We start from the raw sequence: 24,928 nt of genomic DNA on the forward strand, positions 1-24,928 counted from the left end.
CCAGAGACTCTCAGGTTTTTCCATAGGTTCATACCAGAGCTCTGAGCAGTCCTACTGCTTTCTTACATACAGTGCAACTCCCCCACCTTTTCTGCTCTGCCTGTCCTTCCTGAACAACTTATATCCATCCATGACAGTACTCCAGTCATGGGAGTCAACCCACCAAGTCTCTGTTATTCCAATCACATCATAATTCCTTGACTGTGCCAGGACTTCCAGTTCTCCCTGCTTGTTTCCCAGGCTTTTTGCATTTGTGTATAGGCACTTGAGATAACTCGCTGATCATCCCTCTTTCTCAGTATGAGGCAGGAGCCCTCCCCTCTCGCGCACTCCTGATCGTGCTTCCTCCCAGTATCCCACTTCCCCACTTACCTCAGGGCTTTGGTCTCCTTCCCCCGGTGAACGTAGTTTAAAGCCCTCCTCACTAGGTTAGCCAGCCTGCTTGCGAAGATGCTCTTCCCTCTCTTCGTCTTTATTCAGGCCTAATTTGATGGTGCCCAGTTTGCAAATTAATTCCAGTTCTGCAGTTTTTCATTGGAGTCTGTTTTTGAAGTTTTTTGGTTGAAGAATTGCAATTTTTAGGTCTGCAATTGAGTGTCCAGTGAGGTTGAAGTGTTCCCCAACTGGTTTTTGAATGTTATAATTCTTAACGTCTGATTTGTGTCTATTTAGTCTTTTGCATGGAGACTGTACGGTTTGGCCAATGTACATGGCAGAGGGGCATTGCTGGCACATGATGGCATATATCACATTGGTAGATGTGCAGGTGAACGAGCCTCTGATAGTGTGGCTGATGTGATTAGGTCCTATGATGATGTCCCTTGAATAGATATGTGGACAGAGTTGGCAACGGGCTTTGTTGCAAGGATAGGTTCCTGGGTTAGTGGTTCTGTTGTATGGTGTGTGGTTGCTGGTGAGTATTTGCTTCAGGTTGGGGGGCTGTCTGTAAGCAAGGACTGGCCTGTCTCCCAAGGTCTGTGAGAGTGATGGGTCATCCTTCAGGATAGGTTGCTGATCCTTAATGATGCACTGGAGAGGTTTTAGTTGGGGGCTGAAGGTGATGGCTAGTGGCGTTCTGTTATTTTCTTTGTTGGGCCTGTCCTGTAGTAGGTGACTTCTGGGTACTCTTCTGGCTCTGTCCATTTGTTTCTTCACTTCGGCAGGTGGGTATTGTAGTTGATAGAGATCCTGCAGGTGTTTGTCTCTGTCTGAGGGATTGGAGCAAATGTGGTTGTATCTTAGAGCTTGGCTGTAGACAATGGATCATGTGATGTGGTCTGGACAGAAGCTGGAGGCATGTAGATAAGTATGGCTGTCAGTAGGTTTCCGGTATAGGGTGGTGTTTATGTGACCATCGCTTATTAGCACTGTAGTGTCCAGGAAGTGGATCTCTTGTGTGGACTGGTGCAGGCTGAGGTTGATGGTGGGATGGAAATTGTTGAAATCCTGGTGCAATTCCTCAAGGGCTTCTTTTCCGTGGGTCCAGATGATGAAGATGTCATCAATATAGCGCAAGTAGAGTAGGGGTGTTACGGGACGAGAGCTGAGGAAGCGTTGTTCTAAGTCAGCCATAAAAATGTTGGCATACTGTGGGGCCATGCGGGTACCCATAGCAATGCCGCTGACTTGAAGATATAAATCGTCCCCAAATGTGAAATAGTAGCTTTCATCTATCTATATATCTTCCTACTGTATTTTCCACTTCATTCATCTGATGAAGTGGGTTTTAGCCCACGAATATTTATGCCCAAATAAATTTGTTAATCTCTAAGGTTCCGCAAGCACTCCTCGTTCTTTATTCTTATCATAGTCTCACGGGAGGAGTCCCTGAGGAGAGAAAGGTGGGGAGGGATGATGCTGGATAGAGGGAGGGCTCTGAATTGAATAGTAAAACCTTTTTCTGTAATTTCTAAAGCCCACTATTGTCCGACCCATGCATGGAGGACGTGAGAAAGCTCACATTCAAAAAGGGGAAGTACAGTTGTATCATTGACTGGTTGGCAGATCTCAATCATCACTTCTCAGATTTCTTAGAGAAGAGGAAATTGCAGAATGACTCGATGTCATGAATAGTTTAAAGACTTTCTCTGTTGCTGCTGAGAAGTTGTAGGGTTTGTTGTTGTTGGTATCCTTGTCATCTTTGGGTGTAGTAAGACAACAAAGATAAAGGGGGTAAAACCGTTTGTGATGTATCTAAAAGTTGGTTCCTGAAAGACTAAAACAGACCTAATGATTTTGCTGTTGATCTTGTATCCTTTATCTTTCCTAAAACGTCATTAGTTTTGTCACTAAAAAGTCCATCTCCTTCACCTGGGGGATTTTCTATCTTAGGTATTGTCTCTGTCTGCGAAGAGCAACTGAAGATGCAACTGATCTTGCCACTGAATCACAAACATCGAGTGAAGCTCTTAGCCCATGCTCTGCTACACGCTGCCCTCCTGTACTAACACATTCACCTGTCTCTGTCAATCCTCCGGCAAAGACCTGGCCAAGACTTTTTCCCCCAAAAAGGAAATGGTAACGAGACACGACTGCTTGGTAGTTTGCCAGTTTCATACGAAGTGAGGCTGAATAACTTCCTTCCCAACACATCCATTCTTCTACCATCCTCGTCAGAAGTCACCGAGTGCGAAGGGCTCTCTCTTGTTCTGCATGTTGCTGCTGCCATTACTATCCACTTTGGAGGAGGGTGAGCAGGAACTCCTTACAAACCCTCACAGGGAAACCAACATCATTGACCAGCTTTCTTTGCGAGTGACTGACATGAGGCTGGGTCAGCCCACACAACACTTGCTGGTTGCCACTAACCATCCAGAATAGAAAGACTTTTACCATTGAACTTGAACTTAGACTGATGGGACGCTTCGCCGAGAGAAACAGAGGGAAGCTGTAAGTCCGCACTATTCGATCTACAAGGGCTTGAAATTGCAATGGCTCTTCAGACGGAGGAGCAGCTGCAGTGTAGATGTACACAGTGCCAAAGGGAGCGTGCAGCATAGACATACCCCATTTGATGGATCTAACTATTGGTTCCTGAAAGACTAAAACAGACCTAATGATTCAATATCTTCATTAATGATCTGGAGGATGGCGTGGATTGCATCCTCAGCAAGTTTGCAGATGACACTAAACTGGGAGGAGAGGTAGACACACTGGAGGGTAGGGACAGGATACAGAGGGACCCAGACAAATTAGAGGATTGGGCCGAAAGGAATCTGATGAGGTTCAACAAGGACAAGTGCAGAGTCCTGCACTTAGGACGGAAGAATTCCATGCACCGCTACAGGCTGGGGATCGAGAGGCTAGGCAGCAGTTCTGCAGAAAAGGACCTAGGGGTTACAGTGGACAAGAAGCTGGATAGGAGTCAACAGTGTGCCCTTGTTGCCAAGAAGGCTAACAGTATATTGGGCTGTATTAGTAGGAGCATTGCCAGCAGATCGAGGGATGTGATCATTCCCCTCTATTCAGCATTGGTGAGGCCACACCTGGAGTATTGCGTCCAGTTTTGGTCATTCCCCTCACCCACAAGAAGGATGCGGAAAATTGGAAAGAGTCCAGCAGAGGGCAGCAAAAATGATTAGGGGACTGGAGCACATGACTTATGAGGAGAGGCTGAGGGAACTGGGATTGTTTAGTCTGTGGAAGAGAAGAATGAGGGGGCATTTGATAGCTGCTTTCAACTACCCGAAGTGGGGTGCCAAAGAGGATGGCTCTAGACTGTTCTCAATGGTAGCAGATGACAGAACAAGGAGTAATGGTCTCAAGTTGCAGTGAGGGAGGTTTAGGTTGGATATTAGGAAAAACTATTTCACTAGGAGGGTGGTGAAACACTGGAAGGCATACCTAGGGAGGTGGTGGAATCCCCTTCCTTAGAGGTTTTTAAGGTCAGGCTGACAAAGCCCTGGCTGGGATGATTTAGTTGGGGATTGGTCCTGCTGTGAGCAGGGGGTTGGACTAGATGACCTCCTGAGGTCTCTTCCAACCCTGATATTCTGAGTCTATATGTGAATAGTGTCCCTTGTTCTGCTGCAAGCCCTAAATAATATGAAATGCTTATCTACAATCAAAACCACATGAAGGACTGTAGCAAAGAGCCGTGGCCGCCCCCTGATATTGACAGTGAGGGACAGCCAGGCACGCCTACACAGACATGTAGATTTGGAAGATAAGGGACTTTGTTGATTTTCATTGTAAATAATTGTGGCACTCTAGAAGAAATAGGAATTGTATGACAAAGACGAAGGAATATTGAAAGATAAAATTGGGGAATAACTTTGAAAGAAGGACATTCTAATTAACAATGTGGGCTAATATGGAAATACAGTCCTTGAACTGAACCTAACATACAAAGCCTTGATAAGAAAAGCACTGAAGAAATGTGTTATACACCCGTGCCATCTACTGGATACCCATGGAAGCTGCAGAGCAACAGCTGAAATCAGTTGGCAAGTGCCCAGGAGAAATGAGAAGGTGCCCCTCTAACAAACCCTGGAATCAGGGTATATAAAACTGAGGTCACCATGTGGGACCCCCAGAGCTCAGAGCACCTGAAGACAGCCTCTCCCTCATCCAGGGTCACAGAACCAAGAGGTGAATGAACCTGCAAAGCAGCTGCAAAATGGACACTCAGATCAACCATGTGGAGAGGTTCCAGGGTTAATGGTGTGACATTCTATACCCCAACTGTTTATCTTTACCAGTGAGTTTGCCTGAGGTGTCTGGTGAACCTGCTCGGGTTGGCAAAGGCCGGTGTATGTCCACTTTCCATTGATGACGTGGTGAACCAATTAATAAACATGCACAGCTCGTCTTGAGCAGTGCAAGACGGTTTATTCCTGGGGTACAGTGCTGGGAGCTGGGGGGATTTGGCTGGTGCCTCCCTGTGTGATTCGCGAGTGGCTCTGGGAGCCTTCATGCGATCTCGCTGGGTGTGGGGCTCCACATGTGGTCGTGCTGAGCGATCACAGCGCCGGGAGGGGGTACTGCTGGTCACTAGCAAGGCATTGTGAGAGACAGCCCAGGCTGGAGAGAGTTCAGGGGGAACAGGGGTCCCACGGTCCCAGGCTGCAACCCAGGGATCCTGTCACAAATGGGAGAAGAAGGGGTCAGATTTCATTCCAAAGCTTGTATTTCCCGTGCTGTTCTTTAACATCAATGGCTGTGGGTTCTCTTGGTGAGTCTATGCTCTGTAGTGAGACCTCACATCACTGTAGTTTAGATGTCACCTAATGCTGAGGCATGCCCTCCTGTGCAAGTCCAAGCAAACTGAGTTCTGAACTATAGCTTTAAGCAATTGCTTGATACTGTAAACTGGTCCCATCGGGAGCAATTCATTCCAACAGCAGAGGCCACATGCTTAGAAGTGTCTTAATCACAATGGCATCCTTACTCCTTGGACTAACACTGGAAGGGGATAGATGTATTCGGTGCCAAAAGCCCGATGATGGATGATCACCAGTAAATGTCCAAGCCATCTCGGTGACTTGCTTTGTTCTTTGATGTAGCTACTGAGCTCAGCCCTTCTCTGTGACAGTTGCTTGCAAGACAGGATTGGTGCATTCACAGAGCCAGAAGTGTTCACCAGATCTCTAGTCTGACCTCCAACATGTCCCAGGCCACTGACCCCACCCAGCACCGCACACTAAACCCAACAACGGAAAGGAGACCAAAGTCTTGCAGCCCTCAGGAGACCGGGCTGTGACATGCCATGAGCAGAGGCCAGGAGGCGCCGAGAGGCACCATGCCTGAGGCCCCCGCGAGACAGGGAACTGACGAAGTGAGATACTCCCAGATGATCCTGGCAAGTGACTTGCACCCACACACTGCAAAGGAAATAGAAACCCCCCACAGTCCCTGTGGTGACCAGCTAGACCATGAGCATGTGAGCGAGAACCAGCCAGCCAAGCCCCTGAGAGCGAGCGAGCGCTCGGTGCCACCTCAGAGCCCTGGCCTACCCACCTAGTGTCCCATCTCCAGTCGTGACCATCCCTGATGCTTCAGAGGAAGGAGGGGGAAAATGCACAAAACCAAAAAAAAATCCACCTAAGTACATGAAGTGGGGAATTCCTTCCTGACCCCTGCAGGTGACATACAGAAGCTCTATGTGACGTTACTGACATGAACTGTGACCATATTGATCATTGTTGCAACCAAGGTCCTATAGTTGCACCAAACCTTGTATGAAGGAGGTCATGTGAGGTGTCTGTGACAAGGTTATGATCTGCGGGTTATGATTATGCTATCTGGATGCATGTATCATTTTTGTATTTAAAGTTATGAGTATTGGCTCTAGACCTGTTTCCAATGTTGGCTCCTGGGGTAACGCCCATGAAGTAATCAGCCAGATCTGCCATGTAAGATATCTGCAAAAATGTTATAATTTGCTAGATGTGATAATCTTGTTTGTATCACCTTTGTGTTATGAGTTATAGATATGTATGTATGTCTGTATTTCAAACTTGTGCTGTGCTTCTGGGTGACACCCCCAGACAGTCTGGTGTCAGCACTGCCTAGCCTGCTTGGTGGCCCATTAAGGACCATCAGCTATACAAATGACCCACTGAGAGAAGGCAGACACGCCTTGTGACTCAGCAAGGTATGCAGGGGCCTGCCTATGGTGAGGACTCTAAGGGCTTAGCTACACTTGCAAGTTAGAGCACATTAAATCAGTCCCGGGCTCCCTAACTCCTGAGGTGTCCACACTGACAAGGCACTTAGAGAGCCTGGACTCGGCAGCTGGAGCGCTCCTGGTAATTCACCTCCACGAGAAGCATAAAGCTTGCTGCGCCCCGGCTGAAACGCCCAGGTGTCAGTGTGGACGATGTGTTGCATCATTACTGCGCTGTGACTGGCCTCCGGAAACGTCCCATAATCCCCTGAAGTCAAGTGGGGACTCTGGTCACTGTTTTGAACTCGGCTGCAGGCATGTGGATATCCCTTTTCAAAGCTCCGTTTCTGACAGCCGGCTGCTTTTCTGCTCCGGGACACAAAGCAAACCATTACTGTGGAATGCTGCTGCCGCCAAGACGGGTGGGTGGGTGGGTGTGTGTGTAGGGGTCTGATGCTCTCTGGACTTACAAGAAGCATGCTAACACACTCTGCCCCCCAAAGCACAGTCTCTCCCCCCACATACACACTCCATGTCACACTCCACCCCCCCACTTGAAAAGCACACTGCAGCCACTTGCATGCTGGGATAGCTACCATAATGCACTGCTCTCTGTGGCATTGCAAGAGCTGCTAACGTTGCCATGCCAGCGCGCTTGCAGCTGACATTGTAAGCACACGGCAGCGCTCTGACGGTGCACTCCAGCTGATGTTATGAAAACATACTAATGAGTGTGAATATGATGTAACTGGAATATGCTTCATGCAAAAGATCTCTTGTAAGGTATCATTACAAGCTTCTAATCTACGGAGTGTGGTCATCCTATTTGTATAAATGTATCATTTTTATATCTGAAGTTATGAACAGTGGCTCTTTGCTTGTATTTAAAGTATTTGCTGTAGAAAGAACCTAAGGCAAATTTGATCAACATAGTGTGAGGGGGGTTATTCAAGTAAATGGACCTTGATAGACGCCAGTCCACATCTGACCCTTCCTGGGAACATTCCTGTAGAGAACTAAGTCATGCATGGACATGTGACTTGCCCATGTGACTCCCAAACTCCATCTTGTAGAGGGGATTCTACACCCGGGGGAGGGGTTTGCACCCACAAGAGAGAAACTATATAAAGTCCTGGGAGACCCCCTCCATTTTGTCTTCAGGTGGCACAAAAGATAGCCTCTCCAGCCCCAAAGAGATGCCTGAAAGAAACTGAAACAAAGAACAGTAACTACAGGGGTGTGAGTGATTGCTGGACCCAGACTAGGAGGAAGTCCAGTCTGTAAAAGAAGCTTATTGGAACATCTCTGAGGGTGAGATTTCATCTATTATCACTTTCTTACTGTATTAGGCTTAGACTTGTGTGTTTTATTTTACTTTGCTTGGTCATTCACTTTGTTCTGTCTGTTATCACTTGGAACCACTTAAATCCTACTTTTTGTATTTAATAAAATCACTTTTTACTTATTAATTAACCCAGAGTAAGTATTAATACCTGGGAGGCCAAACAGCTATGCATCTCTCTCTATCAGTGTTAAAGAGGGCGAACAATTTATGAGTTTACCCTGTTTAAGCCTTATACAGGGTAAAATGGATTTATTTGGGGTTTGGATCCCATTGGGAACTGGGCATCTGAGTGTTGGAGACAGGAGCACTTCTTAAGTTGTTTTCAGTTAAGCCTGCAAATTTTGGGGGACGTGGTTCAGATGTGGATCTGTGTTTGTAGCAGGCGAGTGTATCTGACACAACCAGGCAAGAGTTCCGGAGTCCCAGGCTGTCAGGGAAAACGGGCTCAGAGGTAGTCCCAGCACATCAGGTGGCAGTTCCCAAGGGGGTTTCTGTGACCCAACCCATCACAGTGGCGTAGTCAAGCAGGATCTGTGCACAGCTGATTGCTTTGAGATGCTGGTAGTGATTTTAAGTGAGTTTTGGGTGGTGGCTGGAGATCAGACAAAGGGGTTACCAGTTCATTATTTTCTGTTTGCTTATTTCGGGTAAGGAAAGTAGCGACAGAAAAGGAAGCAAAATAAGTAAGAGTGAAATTCAGAAGAAGCTAGAACTGCACAAGTTGCAAACTGCCCAGGAAGGCTGAACACTGGGCGCTGGGAAAGTCTCTTAACTAAGAAGCCCCTGAGCTGAGTGGATCTCAGTTTCAGCGAACTGCAGAGAGGTGCGGCCCAACCTCTAGCTCTGTGCTGAAGCTGACTGGAGTGTCTAACCCAGCGAGACAGGAGTGGAGGGGTGCCTGTTCTGGCAGGAAGGGGTTCTCTGTGGTATCCCAACTCACTGAGTGACAGTCTCAAGGAAAGACAAATAGAAATTGATGCACAATGTGCCCGGGAAATGTCCGCCCACCAGCAAACCCTGGACTTAAAAGACAAAGAAATTGAGACCCAGAAGCATGGACTGGCTGTAATGGAGTGGAAGAGATGCACAGAAACATGTATCCTGGAGGTGGAAGTTGGGGTCCTGGTGACCACTGTGGTGGGGACAGACCCCAAGGACTCTGTTGCTGGAAGCAAGCCCAAGCTGAGTGAAAGGGGGGGGGGATTTTGCTGGCCAGTGTAGGGTCTGTCATAGTTGGCAGCTATGAGCCCACAGCCGGACCAGGGTCACCTTCCCTTTTGGGGGACACAAGAGTGTCGGCCCCAGGGGGAGCCCAAAGAGGAATTTTAGGTATACTGCCTCTGCCATGGTCTGTGTCCCAGTCTCCGGCAGTAAGTCAGGAGGAGGGTGTGACGGTGCACTCCATCTGATGTTATGAAAATATGCTAATGAGTGTGAATATGATGTAACTGGAATATGCTTCTTGCAAAAGGTCTCTTGTAAGGTATCACTACAAAGCTTCTAATCTACTGATTGTGGTCATCCTAGTTGAGTGTATGTATCATTCTTGAGTCTGATACTAGAAATATGAAATATAACTCTGAGGGCCTAGTTGTGCAAAGAGTGGGCCATTCATGGTGGCTTGGAATCTCGATGGCTCCCATCAACCAGGACAATTGACTGTGGATGGCTCTGTTTGCAGGCAGGCCTTCCTGTGAAGAATGGAGGCTTGGGGTCTCACAGGACATGTGACCATGTCACCAGGTACTGGAATCCATCTTAAATCTGGGGCTTTTCCATTTAGAAAGGGGGGGGAACCCAAAGAGACAAAAGATTCCCGCCTTATGCCAAAGAGAACAAAGGGGGCTGTAGTTATGAGAAATCCCCTAGCTACCACCTGAGCTGGAACAAGGACTGTACCGGGGGAAAGGATTGGGACCAGACTAGGAAGGCGTCCAGTCTGTGAAAAAAGCCTACTGAAACATCTCTGAGGGTGAGATTTACCTGTATTCTGTTTTCTTACTGTATCAGGCTTAGACTTGCGTGTTTTATTTTATTTTGCTTCGTAATTCACTTTGTTCTGTCTGTTATCACTTGGAACCACTTAAATCCTACTTTTTATATTTAATAAAATCACGTTTTGCTTATTAATTAACCCAGAGTAAGTGAGTAATACCTGGGGGGGCAAACAGCTGTGCATCTCTCTCTATCAGTGTTATAGAGGGTGAACAATCTATGAGTTTACCCTGTATATGCCTTATACAGGGTAAAAACGGATTTATTTGGGGTTTGGATCCCATTGGGAACTGGGACACTTCTTAAGCTGTTTTCAGTTAAGCCTGCAGCTTTTGGGGGACGTGGTTCAGACCTGAGTCCGTGTTTGTAGCAGGCTGGCGTGTCTGGCTCAAACCAGGCAAGGGTTCCGGAGTCCCAAGCTGCCAGGGAAAACGGGCTCAGAGGTAGTCCCAGCACACCAGGTGGCAGTCCCCAAGGGGGTTTCTTTGACCCAACCCGTCACAAGCGCTTTCCCTGCTGCTGTCTCAGAGGGCTGGTTTAACTCCCGGCGTTCTACATCTGGAAGTGTAGACACACCCTTAGGCTTCCAAGCCATGAGCTGGGCAGCTTGTGTTTGGAACAAAGGAAGCACAGGCCGCATAAAAGACTATAAAAGGCAGCTGCATCTTCTTCATTTGGTTTTCAATCCTGCTTGTGATGTCTGGAGGAACCTTGCTACACACTGAAGCTCTGAATGACCCATCCAAGCTGGGATGTTTGTAGTCCAGAGACTTGACTGGTTTAAATCAGCAGAAATCCCATCGAGCCTGAAACAAGCCTGAACTAAGAACTTTGCAATTTTTGTATTTATTTGATTCCATTTAATCAATTCTAGCTCTCATCTATATTTCTTTCCTTTTATGAATAAACCTTTAGATTTTAGATTCTAAAGGATTGGCAACAGAGTGATTTGTGGGTAAGATCTGATTTGTATATTGACTTGGGTCTGGGGCTTGGTACTTTGGGATCGAGGGAACCTTTTTTCTTTTACTGGGGTATTGGTTTTCATAACCATTCATCCCCATAAGGAGCGGGGCTGGTGGTGATACTGGGAAACTGGAGTGTCTGAGGAAATTGCTTGTATGACTTCTGGTTAGCCAGTGGGATGAGACCGAAGTTCTCTCTGTTTGGCTGGTTTGATGCCTTAGTAGTAAAGGACCCCCAGCCTTGGGCTGTGACTGCCCGGCTCTGAGCAATTTGTCCTGAATTGATACTCTCAGAAGTGTCCCACCAAAGACCGCTTTGTTACACCCTGAAGCATGAACTTTAGAGACATAAAACATAAATCGGAAAGGACTCCCAGGGCTGTCAAACTCTGCCCTGTTATCCCAATACTTTACCTCATTTTTCAGTTAAGATAATAAGGAACATGGGCATGATGGCTGATGGAAAGGAGTGTATAGAAATAGAAATTACCACATCTGAACTGGAAGAAAAAATCAAAGAACATAATGTGCTGTAATCAGGGGGGCCAGATAATTTTCATCCCAGAATACTGAAAGAGGTGGCTTATGAGGGTGCTTATTCAGTAGCAAGGATTTTTAATAAATCTGTCTATTTGGCATTAGCACTGTATGCCTGGAGAATAGCTAACACTGTACCTATAATTAAAAAAGAGGAAAAAAGTGATCTGGGCAATTGTAGAGGTCTGACCTCAGCACTATGCAAGACTTTGGAACAACTTGTGAAAGAAAGAATAATTATATTAAATTCTTGGCGGTAAACAGAAAAGGGGATGTTGTGCAACATGGGTTACCAAAGGTAGATCATGCCAGATTAACCTGATTTCCTTCTTTGATGAAATTCAGTGTATCTGTAAACGTTGGTTGCGTCTTCCCTTGACTGGTGAACTCTTGATCACATACTGATGTGATTCTGGGTGAACTGTTGATTGGTTGAGAATAACCAAGTGTCCTGATTTAACACTTCAGAGGGGTAGCCGTGTTAGTCTGGATCTGTAAAAGTGGCAAAGAGTCCTGTGGCACCTTATAGACTAACAGACGTATTGGAGCATGAGCTTTCATGGGTGAATACCACTTTGTTGGATGCATGGAGTGGAAATTTCCAGAGGCAGGTATAAATATGCAAGCAAGAATCAGGCTAGGGATAAGGAGGTTAGTTCAATCAGGGAGGATGAGGCCCTCTTCTAGCAGTTGAGGTGTGAACACCGAGGGAGAAGAAACTGCTTTTGTCGTTGGCGAGCCAGTCACCGTCTGGGTTTAATCCTGAGCCGATGGGGTCAAATTTGCAAATGAACTGAAGCTCAGCAGTTTCTCTTTGAAGTCTGGTCCTGAAGTTTTTTGCTGCAGGATGGCCGCCTTTACATCTGCTATTGTGCGTCCAGGGAGATTGAAGTGTTCTCCTACAGGTTTTTGTATATTGCCATTCCTAATATCTGATTTGTGTCCATTTATCCTTTTACGTAGGGACTGTCCAGTTTGGCCAATGTACACAGCAGAGGGGCATTGCTGGCACATGATGGCATAGATTACATTGGTGGATGTGCAGGTGAATGAACCAGTGATGGTGTGGCTGATCTGTGGACAGACCCTACGTAAAAGGATAAATGGACACAAATCAGATATTAGGAATGGCAAGATTCAAAAACCTGTAGGAGAACACTTCAGCCTCGCTGGACGCACAATAGCAGATGTAAAGGTCGCCATCCTGCAGCAAAAAAAGTCAGGACCAGACTGCAATGGGAAACTGCTGAGCTTCAGTGCATTTGCAAATTTGACCCCATCAGCTCAGGAGTAAACCCAGACGGTGACTGGCTCGCCAACGACAAAAACAGTTTCTCCTCCCTCGGTGTTCACACCTCAACTGGTAGAAGAGGGCCTCATCCTCCCTGATTGCACTAACCTCGTTATCCCTAGCCTGATTCTTACTTGCATATTTATACCTGCCTCTGGAAATCTCCACTCCATGCATCCGACAAAGTGGGTATTCGCCCACGAAAGCTCATGCTCCAATACGTCTGTTAGTCTATAAGGTGCCACAGGACTCTCTGCTGCTTTTACTGATTTAACACTATTCATGCTAAAAGTTGACCTGAAAAGAGCCTAGCACTAAATTAGTAAACTAGCGCTCCCTGGACTCAATTCAAAGGGATTAGCCTATTAGATTCTAATTGAAGATTGGCTGGAACACTTAAGACAATTGGCAAATCTAGTTTATTTGATGTCACCTTTAAAATCTGACCTGCATCTCAACAAATTCATAAAATTGACCCTTTCATGTTTACAGTGATTTAAACAGCTAGCAAGGAGGTGCCTTCAGAGGTACAAGGAACCAGCTGGAGAATATTCTAATGCCTTTTTGGAATGTCTGCTCCCCGTATCTCAGAACACAAGAACAAGAGGACAGTCAGTGAACTTCAAAGTCGGAAAATTCACATCCGATTAAAGGAAATGCATGTCCACACAGTGCACAATTAGCCTGTGGAACTCACTACCACAGGAAGTTGCTGAGGCCAAGAACTTAGCAGGAGACAAAGAGAGAAGATGGACATTTCTAGGGCTGACAAGACTACCCAGCGCGATCATAGCAGGGATATTAAACCTCCGGCTTCAGGGTTTAAACCACTCTCTCACTATCAGAGAGCAGGATGAGCTCTTTGTAGGAGGCCGATTATCCCACAGCAGCTACTGTGGGTCTCCCACCTTCCTCTGAAGCAGGGACAGTACTGAACTAGGTGGGCCTTGGGTCAGACCCAGTCTGGCAGCTCCCTGCCTCGCTGACGGCAGAGCTGTGCACCCCTCTGCTCAGAGAGTTACCTGGCCCGTGCATCACCTCACCTGCCGGAGAGCCCAGCCTGCCGTCCTGAAGGAGGTCTTGCCACACCGCCTGCCCTGTGCCAGCAGGGTTGAACGCTGTGAAGTGGGTCACTCTTGTGCCAGCCTAGCGGAGGAAGAGAAGGACGCGCTAAGTCTGGTGGAGCCGTTCGTTTCTAGCAGCACGGCTAACACTGCTGGCTGACTGCGCCCAGGCCCCTGGCAGTGTTCAGGACTGGATCTCAGGGAGAGTCACTCCTTTTCTAGTAAGCCACTGGCCCCAACTCTGTACCCCCATCAATCCCAGCTCCCCCCGCACCCCAGGGACCTGGAAGTCCAGGTCTTACCCATCCCCCAGCCTACAGAGGGGATGACAGGGAGTAAGAGCCCCTCAGAGCCTACGACCCACTTTCCTGCCCTCCCTGGAACTGGGGCCAGCACTAGGGCCCTGAGCCCAGGGCCTCCCAATGGCCACAGCCCCCTTCTCCCCCCGGTGCAAACACACCCCATCTGTGCTTCACTGGCTCCCCCGTGGCTGCAGAGCAGAGTTCAATGCCCAGCTCCGAAGCTCCAGGGCTGAAGCCTGCAGCAGCTGCCCCTTCCCCATGCCCACAGACATCGCTGTAGCTGGAGAGCCCGGTGCTGGGAGCCCTGCCCCTGGGATCAGGCAGGGACAGACTGAGGGGCACAAGAACCTCCCCAGAACCCAAATCCTGCAGGCGCTGAGCCTCTGCCACCAGGGACAGATGTGGGTGCCCCCCACCCCCAGCACTGAGACACAGCAGCCTGCCCAGCCTGCCCCTCTACCTGCTCCCTGGCGGAGATGGCGAGGGTGTAGGGGTTCACGGGGCTGCAGTGATGCAGCAGGACTCCTGAGACCCGAGAGTCGTCCTTCTCCAGGCTGAAGGGCTCGTTCCAGTGGCCCCCTCTCTTGTCCTCCTTGGTGCCCATGCCATTCTGCAGGGTCAGCATGATGGAGACGTCCACGGCCTCATCGCTGCCGTTCTCCAGCTCCCAGACGAACACGCCCACGGGCAGGCTGGTGTCCTGGGGAAACAGGCGCCAGGCGCATGCAGCTCGGAGCCTGCCAGGCGAACGGCCCGGAGCATCCCCCCGCACCACAAGGAGCTGGCTGGGCCGGGGCGCTGCAGGGGCACTCCTGCTCTGGGGAGCAATGGGGCCGCTGCAGCAAGGCCTGGGGACTCCTTTGCTATAGCGAGCGGCGGAGGGCTCAGGCCAAGGCTGAGGGCCCAGAGCACAGGGCACCAGTGCCGGAGGACAGCTCTGCACCAAGCTGCACCAGGGAGGCATGCCCACAGTGCTGGAAACGAAGGGGTAAAGGCCCCGAGGGCAATTGGTGCACCTGGAGCCGTCCAACCAAACCAGCACAGGATCTGGCCCAAAAGGTGACTATAGCTGGACCACTTGGTTACAGTGACCATAATATAATTAAATTTAATATCCCTGTGGCAGGAAAAACACCACAGCGGCCCAACACTGAAGCATTTAATTTCAGAAAGGGGTACTACACAAAAATGAGGTTAGTTAAACAGAAATTAAACGGTCCAGTGCCAAAAGTGAAATCCCTGCAAGCTGTGTGAAAACTTTTTAAAGACACCATAATAGGGCTCAACTTAAATGTACACCCCAAATTAAAAAACATAGTAAGAGAACCAAAAAAGAGTCACCGTGACTAAACAACAAAGTACAAGAAGCAGTGAGAGGCAAAAAGGCATCCTTTAAAAAGTGGAAGTTAAATCCTAGTGAGGAAAATAGAAAGGAGCATAAACTCTGGCAAATGAAGTGTAAAAATACAATTAGTCAGGCCAAAAAAAGAATCTGAGGAACAGTTAGCCAAAGACTCAAAAAGTAATAACAATTTTTTTTTTTAAAGTGCATCAGAAGCAGGAAGCCTGCTAAACAACCAGTGGGGCCACTGGACGGTCGAGGTGCTAAAGGAGCACTCAAGGACGATAAGGCCATTGCAGAGAAATTAAATGAATTCTTTGCATCAGTCTTCACGGCCGAGGATGTGAGAGAGTTTCCCAAACCTGAACCATACTTTTTGGGTGACAGATCTGAGGAACCGTCCCAGATGGAGGTATCATTAGAGGTGGTTTTGGAACAAATTGATAAATTAAACAGCAATAAGTCACCAGACCAGATGGTATCACCCAAGAGTTCTGAAGGAACTCAGATGTGAAATTGTAGAACTACTAACTGTAGTCTCAAAAAGAAAAGGAGTACTTGTGGCACCTTAGAGACTAACAAATTTATTTGAACATAAGCTTTTGTGAGCTACAGCTCACTTCATCGGATGCAACTGTAGTCTGTAACCTACCATTTAATTCAGCTTCTGGACCAAATGACTGGAAGATAGCTAATGTGATGCCAATGTTTAAAAAGGGCTCCAGAGGTGATCCCGGCAATTATAGACCTGTAAGCCTGGCTTCAGTACTGGGAAAATTGGTTGAAACTATAATAAAGAACGGTTTCAGAGTAACAGCCGTGTTAGTCTGTATTCGCAAAAAGAAAAGGAGGACTTGTGGCACCTTAGAGACTAACCAATTTATATGAGCATAAGCTTTCGTGAGCTACAGCTCACTTCATCGCATCCGATGAAGTGAGCTGTAGCTCACGAAAGCTTATGCTCAAATAAATTGGTTAGTCTCTAAGGTGCCACAACTACTCCTTTTCTTTTTATAATAAAGAACAATACTGTCAGACATATAGATGAACATAATTTGTTGAGGAAGAGTCAACATGGTTTTAGTAAAGGGAAATCATGCCTCATCAATCTACTAGAATTCTTTAAGGGGGTCAACAAGCATGTGGACAAGGGGGAGCCAGTGGATAAAGCGTACTTCCTTTTTCAGAAAGCCTTTGACAAGGTCCCTCACCAAAGGCTCTTATGCAAAGGAAGCTGCCATGAGATAAGAGGGATGGTCCTCTCATGGATTGGTAACTGGTTAAAAGATAGGAAACAAAGGGTAGGAATAAATGGTCAGTTTTCAGAATGGAGAGAGGTAAATAGTGGTGTCCTCAAGGGGTCTGTTCTGGGACCAGTCCTATTCAACATATTCATAAATGATCTGGAAAAAGGGGTAAACAGTGAGATGGCAAAATTTGCAGATGATACAAAACTACTAAAGATAGTTAAGACCCAGGCAGACTGCGAAGAGCTACAAAAGGATCTCTTAAAACTGGGTGACTGGGCAAGAAAATGGCAGATGAAATTCAATGTTGATAAATACAAAGTAATGCACATTGGAAAACATCATCCCAACTATACATATAAAATGACGGGGTCTAAATTAGCTGTTACCACTCAAGAAAGATCTTGGAGTCATTGTGGATACTTCTCTGAAAACATCCACTCAATGTGCAGGGGCAGTCAAAACAGTGAACAGAATGCTGGGAATAATTAAGAAAGGGATAGACAATAAGACAGAAAATATCATGTTGCCTATATATAAATCCATGGCACACCCACATCTTGAACACTGCGTGCAGTTCTGGTCGCCCCATCTCAAAAATATATATATTGGAATTGGAAAAGTTTCAGAAAAGGGCAACAAAAATGATTGGGGTATGGAATGGCTTCCATATGAGGAGAGATTAATAAGACTGGGACTTTTCAGCTTGGAAAAGGGGAGAGATGATTGAGGTCTATAAAATCATGACTGGTGTAGAGAAAGTAGATAAGGAAGTGCTGCTTATTCCTTCTCATAACACAAGAACTATGGGCCACGAAATGAAATTAATAGGCAGCGGGTTGAAAACAAACAAAAGGAAGTATTTTTTCACACAGTGCACAGTCAACCTGTGTAACTCCTTGCCAGAGGATGTTTTGAAGGCCAAGATTATAACAGGGTTCAAAAAAGAACTAGATAAATGCATGGACGATAGGTCCATCAATGGCTATTAGCCAGGATGGGCAGGGATGGTGTCCCTAGCCTCTGTTTGCCAGAGGCTGGGAATGAGCGACGGGGATGGATCACTTGATGATTCCCTGTTCCGGGCATTCCCTCTGAAGCACCTGGCATTGGCCGCTGTCGGAAGACAGGATACTGGGCTAGATGGACCTTTGATCTGACCCAGTGGGGCCATTCTTATGTTCTTATGCTCTCCGGGGCAACCTCACGCCCAGGCACGGGGCTGACCCGAGGCTCGGACAGCGAGAACAGGCCGGGAGCTAGGCAGCACTCAGCTGGATTACACACAGGGCTGCACCGCTGGCTACCTGCACTTGTCGGGGAATTGGGGGATCACGCGCCTTCTGTGGCAGCTTCCCCGGCCTGGGGAGCAGCTGGACCTGAGTGATTCCAGCTAATCAACAGCATCGTTGCCGAAGTCTCCCGTGGCGAGGGTGAGCCGGGCTGGGGCCCAGCTGATAGAATGGCCATGGGGAGGGGAGGGCAGCGAGAAGCTGTTGGGAGCATCCCCTGGGGCAGGACAGCCAAACACCCCCATGGGCTCCAACAACAGTGGCTCCAGGCCCCCTCTGCGGGGTCAGCGCCAGAGACTGCCCTGGAGCCCCCAGGACCTCTGTGCTCTGGACACAGGCAGCTGGGCAGCGAGGCTGGGCCATAGCCCAGTGGGAAGGGGGCCGTATGTAGGTCTGGGACAGGCACCAGGAACAGGTAAGAAAGGGGGAGCTCAAAGGGGCAGAAACTGCAAAAAGGGGACAGGCGGGTGAGAACTGCCGGCGAGAAAACCTTGGGGTGCAAGACTTCACAGGGGCCCTGCCCTGACACACCCCAGACTGCCTCTGGTGGGAGGGCAGCATTCGATAGAAATGAGGAAGGAAGAAAGCCCCGCAGCCCTCCCCTCTAGCCTGTCCGCGTTGCTGCCTGGCTGGGGAAGCCCCAGAACTAACCGGCTCTGGCAGGTCACCAGCCGACCAACCAGCTGAACTGCTGACTCCCCTTCTTGCTCGTCCGGCTAGGCAGACCCAATTCCCAGGGGCAGGGCTGAGCCCTTCCCCACAAGTCTGTAGCACCCATGGCCTCGTGGTGCTGCTGAACGACACGTAGGCGCATAGAGGCTGCTGGACTGGGCCCGGCTCATCTACTCCAGTGTTCTGGACCCAGCAGCAGACGGTCTGTGTAATGCGGCACCCCGGGTGGGCGCAGGAGTCGCTGCAGCCTGAGCTAGGAGACCCAGTTCCATCAGCCACAGGCTGCTGCAGACTCAGCCCTCCATCCGGTGCAGCATCACGCCGCGTCAGGCTGTGATAATCTGCCTGGAGGAAGCCTCCCCCTAGAGACTGGGCTAAATCCTGGAGCAGGGGCATTTACAGCATTTAATTTTGTAACACTGGACATTCTTGTTACCGATATGAGCGTCCAATCCCTGTTGAGCTCTTGGCCCCAGCACCATCCAGTGGCAGTGCATTCCACAGGATAATTCTACAACATGTGGGAAAGCATTTCCTTTTATCCATTGTGAATGTGTCCTTGTTCCTATGCTATGAGACAGGGAGAGCAGATGCTTCTGCTGCACCTTCCCCTCCCTGTCATTCTTCTGTGATTTTATCGCATCCACCCTGATTCAGCTACACTCAAAGGCAACGGCCTAAGCCTTACAGTCTCTCTTTGCTGGAGACCATTCTTTGTTCTCGCTGCCCATCTCTCACCCTCCCCCAATTCTGTTTATAAAGTAACGACTGCCCGTGCACACAGCCGGGTACCTGCGGCAGGGCAGACCAGCCCACTGCCCCCGCCGGCTTTGGGAGGACGCAGCCCAGCCGGCCAGAGACTGTCAGTGCAGCTTTCCCTTGGCAGGTTTCCAGCTGCCACCTCTCACCCAGAGTCCTCAGGAACTTCCCAGCCCTCTCTGCCTTATCCTCTATCTGGGACTGATAACCAGGACCAAAGACCAAGCAGGCTTTTATCTGCCTCTTTGTGGCCCTACTGCCAGGCCCCAGGGGCGAGGTGAGGCAATGGAGTGATAAGCAAAGGCAGATAAGGAAAAACCTGCTGGTGACAGGATGAGAAGGATCTGGGCCGGGGCAGGATGGAGGCCTCTCCCACGCCATCCCCCAGGCGCCCAGGCCTGGTGCCCAGGCCGTGACTGAGACCATCCCCCAGGCGCCCAGGCCTGGCGCCCAGGCCGTGACTGAGACCATCGCCCAGGCGCCCAGGCCGTGACTGAGACCATCGCCCAGGCCGTGACTGAGACCATCGCCCAGGCGCCCAGGCCGTGACTGAGACCATCGCCCAGGCGCCCAGGCCGTGACTGAGACCATCCCCCAGGCGCCCAGGCCGTGACTGAGACCATCCCCCAGGCGCTCAGGCCTACTGCTTTATCTGCCAGCCAGAAACTCCAGGCTCCATTCCCAACCCCTCATGTCGCTCTGCGCTGATCCCTCCAGTGGAGGCCAGGGAGAAGCAGACCCCCTGTGAGGAGGACAGTGACTACGAGGGGCTAGACCCCGATGGAGGCAGGGATGAAGGCTGGAGAAGGGGGAGCCTCACCTGGTAGTCGTTTGGGATGATGGGGCTGATCTGCCGGCAGGTGAGCACCACGTCCTGCCCAGGAAGCTGGTAGACGGTCCAGGCCCGAGGGTACAGGGCGTGGTAGAAGGCGTAGTGGCCGCAGTAGCCCCAGTTCCAGCCCTGCAGCACGCTGGGTCTCTCCACAGACAGGACCTGCTGGTAAACGGTCTGTCCCTTCCGGCGCAAGCAGATGGTGAACTGGGAGAGGAGAGCACAGAGTACTGAGATGGGAAGGCTGGGCAGCCCCCCGGAGCTGGGCACGCTTCGACTCCGGCAGCAGAACCCTCCCCAGCACTGGCTGCCCAGGGCAGCTCAAAGAGCTGGATCGGACCTATAGGCCCTAAATGGCCCGCGTCCTGCCCACCCCACAGACCGTGCGTCTCCCTGTGCAGCCACTCACTAGCCCTGGGCTGGCTCGGAGGGGCGGGTGGCCGGGCATTCCCAGCCAGGGTGCTGGGCTTTGGACTCACTTCAAGTGCAGCAGTGACTGTTGTCATCTGCTGGGCAGAGGGGACGGGAACGAAGGCCCCGAGGGCGCTCACAGGGAGGCTGCCCAAGAGATCTGGGCAGGGAACAGCCAACTCGGCCTCGGGGGGACCCTGCGCCGGAGGGGGCAAAGTCACACGGCAGGTGGCAGAGGAGCCACCAGAACCGCGAGGGAGGAGCTCACTGACAACGGAAGCGCTGGGAACCTGCCTCCAGCCGCTACATGGCTGCTCAGCCTGCTGGGGCTTGGGCTGCACGGAGCGCAAATCAGCTCAACCAGCTCTGCAGACAGCCTCCCGCCTGGCCGGCTCCGGCACGGCTGTGTCCTGCCGGCACCGGGGGGCGTGGAGCTGCTGCAGCCGCCCTCACTCCCTCGAGCCCGCTGCTGTGCAGGTGCGGCTCTGAAACCGTGGTCCTGGGCCAGGGTCAGCACCGCAGGCCGTGCGCCGTGTCTCGCTGCGGGTTTTATAGGATGCGTCAGCTCTGCTGCAAAGCCGGAACACGGGGCTCCTGACGAGGCGTGCGCCCCAAAGAGCCCTTGGCCCCTTTCCCCGGGCATCGGGGCCTTCACCCGAGCATCTCGGCTCAGCCCCAACTCGCCGAGCCCACCCTGCCTGTCCAGCCAACCCTGCAGTCCCAGGGGCCAGGGCAGAGGCTCCCGGCCAGACCCAGATCCTGCTGTGACTGCCCTGCCAGCCCATGGGGTCAGATTAGGGCAGGAGGGAAAGGAACTGGCAGTACCAGGTGCGGCTGCAGCACGTCCCCCAGGGCTCCATCCTGGGCAGGCACCATGCTCACTAGCCCTGAAGCCCTCGTGCAGTCTGGGCCGCTCAGGACCCCAGACGGCTCAGGCTGGACCTGTGGCTCCCAGCCCCTCCCATTGCTGTGCTGATCTGTCACTCGCTCACTGCTCATGTCACCCTGACAGAATAATTGGCAGAGGCGGTCCCTGAGCAGCCGTGCAAGGAGCTAACGACCCGGGGCTGGGCAGCAGTGACCCTGCCGGCACGGCTGCTGGGAGCCGCTCCATGGCCCACGCTGCCAGAACCACGAGTTTCTCTTGGCTGCCTCCTCCTCTACCCCATTGCACAGCGCTGTCTAGCAGCTGCCACGTTCCACCCGAGAGGTGGCTGCATGGCAGTGGGGAGTGGGCTGGAGCCATGCCCATACCGTACCCCGGGCGCAGAGGGGGAACGGGGCCTTCAGGCTGCACCGCCTAGCGTGGATAACGTGCCCAGCCCGCGGAGGAAAGGGCATGCCAGGGGACCAGGCGGCAGGACCCCACAGCCTGCAATGCAAACACACCCACCTGGTCAGCTACGACTGACTTGTAGTGGTACACTCCGGGATTCAACTGCCATCGACAGAACTCTCCCCTCCAGCCTCGTGTGATGGTACCTCCCCCAAACCCACCCAGCGGGCACCCTGTGGGAGAGACCAAGCAGCAGATTCACTCCTCCCTGCAGGAACCTGGCATGAGAGAGGGGCTAGCAGGACATGGGGCACTTCCACTGAGCAGGGGAGGCGGAGCTCCGCTCAGTCCAGTACAACCCAGCACCCGCCTGCCCCCTGGGTACCTCCCGCAGCACCCACCTGCCCCACAGCACCCGCCCCCTGGAGTTACCCCCGCAGCACCTGCCCCCTGGGGGAACCACCACAGCACCCACCTGGCCTGCGGCATCCACCTGCTGGTGAACCCCCGCAGCACCTGCCCCCTGGGGGAACCACCACAGCACCCACCTGCCCCACAGCACCCGCCCCCTGGAGTTACCCCCGCAGCACCTGCCCCCTGGGGGAACCACCACAGCACCCACCTGCCCCACAGCACCCGCCCCCTGGAGTTACCCCCGCAGCACCTGCCCCCTGGGGGAACCACCACAGCACCCACCTGCCCCACAGCACCTGCCCCGAGGGTACCTCCCGCAGCACCCACCTGCCCCACAGCACCCGCCCCCTGGAGTTACCCCCGCAGCACCTGCCCCCTGGGGGAACCACCACAGCACCCACCTGCCCCACAGCACCCGCCCCCTGGAGTTACCCCCGCAGCACCTGCCCCCTGGGGGAACCACCACAGCACCCACCTGCCCCACAGCACCCGCCCCCTGGAGTTACCCCCGCAGCACCTGCCCCCTGGGGGACCACCACAGCACCCACCTGCCCCACAGCACCCGCCCCCTGGAGTTACCCCCGCAGCACCTGCCCCCTGGGGGAACCACCACAGCACCCACCTGCCCCACAGCACCTGCCCCGAGGGTACCTCCCGCAGCACCCACCTGCCCCACAGCACCCGCCCCCTGGAGTTACCCCCGCAGCACCTGCCCCCTGGGGGAACCACCACAGCACCCACCTGCCCCACAGCACCCGCCCCCTGGAGTTACCCCCGCAGCACCTGCCCCCTGGGGGAACCACCACAGCACCCACCTGCCCCACAGCACCTGCCCCGAGGGTACCTCCCGCAGCACCCACCTGCCCCACAGCACCCGCCCCCTGGAGTTACCCCCGCAGCACCTGCCCCCTGGGGGAACCACCACAGCACCCAACCACCCCACAGCACCTGCCCCGAGGGTACCTCCCACAGCACCCACCAGCCCCACAGCACCCGCCCCCTGGAGTTACCCCCGCAGCACCTGCCGCAGCACCCACCCCCCAGGGGACCTCTTGCAGCAGCCACTGCCTGCCCCGCAACACCTGCCCCCTCTGGTAACCCTCACAACACCCACCCGCCCCACAGCACCTGCCCCCTGGGGTAATCCCCGCAGCACCGCCCCAGCACCCACCCCAGTACCCCAAGCACCCACCCCTGGGGATAACCCCCGCATCACCACCTATACTCAGGGTTACCCACAGAACTCACCTGCCCCGCCGTGCGCCCCCCCACACCCGGGGTAGCCCCACAGCAGCTCCAGCTGGCGGCCACCTTGGGGTGTCTCCTGCTCTGCCCGCACCAGCATCCTCCCATCCACAACTGCCTGCCCTAAGCCCTCAGCCCTGGGGTAACCATGGCATCTTCCCACCTGCCCCCCCAAACCTTGGGCTCAGGGAGACTCCATCCAGCTTCGGTGCCCCAGAGTGACCCTGCTCCCCCCCACGGTCCCCTCCAGGGCGGGCTGGCAGCTCACCGTAGATCTGGCGCAGGGGGAGCGGGTTGAACAGGTCAATGACAGGACACTTCTTCTCCACGTGTGTCTTCCTGTACCACCACCGCAAATACCTGCAGAGGGGAAGGGAGACCTGAGGAGGGCCACAGCGGGTCATGGCCCCAGCCTGCCCAAGGAGAAGGGAACGCAAGTGGCCCTGGGCAAACTCGCCCGTGCCCACCTGGGGAACGAGTCGGCTGGGGTCCCAAGAGGCCTGACCGTCAGCTGACGGCAGGACAGCACGTGGCAGAAACGCGCCGTCTGAGCGAGTGAGACACACCCCACACCCCAGGGCAGGGCAAAGCACCATCCTCCTACCATCCCCCACAAGACCAGCGCCGAGCCTGGAGCACGGGGTGCAAGGAAGGAGGCAAAGAAATGCAGGGCGGGCGACAGAGCGGGAGGCCCTTGGCGTTGTGGGGCGAGCGCCGAGCCCCGGAGAGATCCAGAGCCCGCAGGAGGGACGAGGAGTTGCCACCCGAGAACACACAGAAGAAGCGACCAGGGCGCAAGGAGACCCGTGAGGGGCCCAGGGAGGACGCAGGAAGCAGCCGACAGGTCAAGAGAACGATGGAGCCTCGGGATGTTTCCAGCCTGGCCAACTGACCAGCGCCTGGCGCCTTCATTGTCGTTGCCTCAGAGATTCCAAAGCCAGAAGGGACGACTGTGATTGTCCAGTCTGACCCCCGGCACAACGCAGGCCCTCAGACCGGCCCGACCCCCGGCACGGCGCGGGCCCTGGGACCGGCCCGACCCCCGGCACGGCGCGGGCCCTGGGACCGGACCGGCCCCCCGCACGGCGCGGGCCCTCGGACCGGACCAGCCCCCCGCACGGCGCGGGCCAGAGAACTTCCCCATAATAATTCCTAGAACAGATCTGTTAGAAAAACATCCCAACTTGATTTAAAAGTTGTCAGTGATGGAGACTCCACAACCACACTTGGTAAGCTGTTCCAATGATTAATTACCCTCACTGTAAAAAAGGTACACCTTATTTCCTATCTGAAGTTGTCTAGCTTCAGCTTTCAGCCACTGGATCATGTTGT

General features: G+C 52.3%; 1 protein-coding gene across 1 annotated transcript in view; it reads right to left on the reverse strand.

The window, feature by feature from the left end:
• GBA2 (glucosylceramidase beta 2) overlaps nt 1-24,928 on the reverse strand; it is a 69,266-nt gene that overhangs the window by 30,591 nt on the left and 13,747 nt on the right. The window contains exons 2-6 of the mRNA XM_077816570.1: nt 23,865-23,956; nt 22,055-22,170; nt 20,239-20,457; nt 14,567-14,806; nt 13,784-13,886 (exon numbers count right to left, since the gene is read on the reverse strand). Coding sequence (XP_077672696.1) covers nt 13,784-13,886; nt 14,567-14,806; nt 20,239-20,457; nt 22,055-22,170; nt 23,865-23,956 — 770 coding nt within the window. The remainder of the gene's footprint in view (nt 1-13,783; nt 13,887-14,566; nt 14,807-20,238; nt 20,458-22,054; nt 22,171-23,864; nt 23,957-24,928) is intronic.

The sequence above is a fragment of the Eretmochelys imbricata genome, chromosome 5 (genome assembly GCF_965152235.1).
Source record: "Eretmochelys imbricata isolate rEreImb1 chromosome 5, rEreImb1.hap1, whole genome shotgun sequence".
Classification (NCBI taxonomy): domain Eukaryota; kingdom Metazoa; phylum Chordata; order Testudines; family Cheloniidae; genus Eretmochelys; species Eretmochelys imbricata.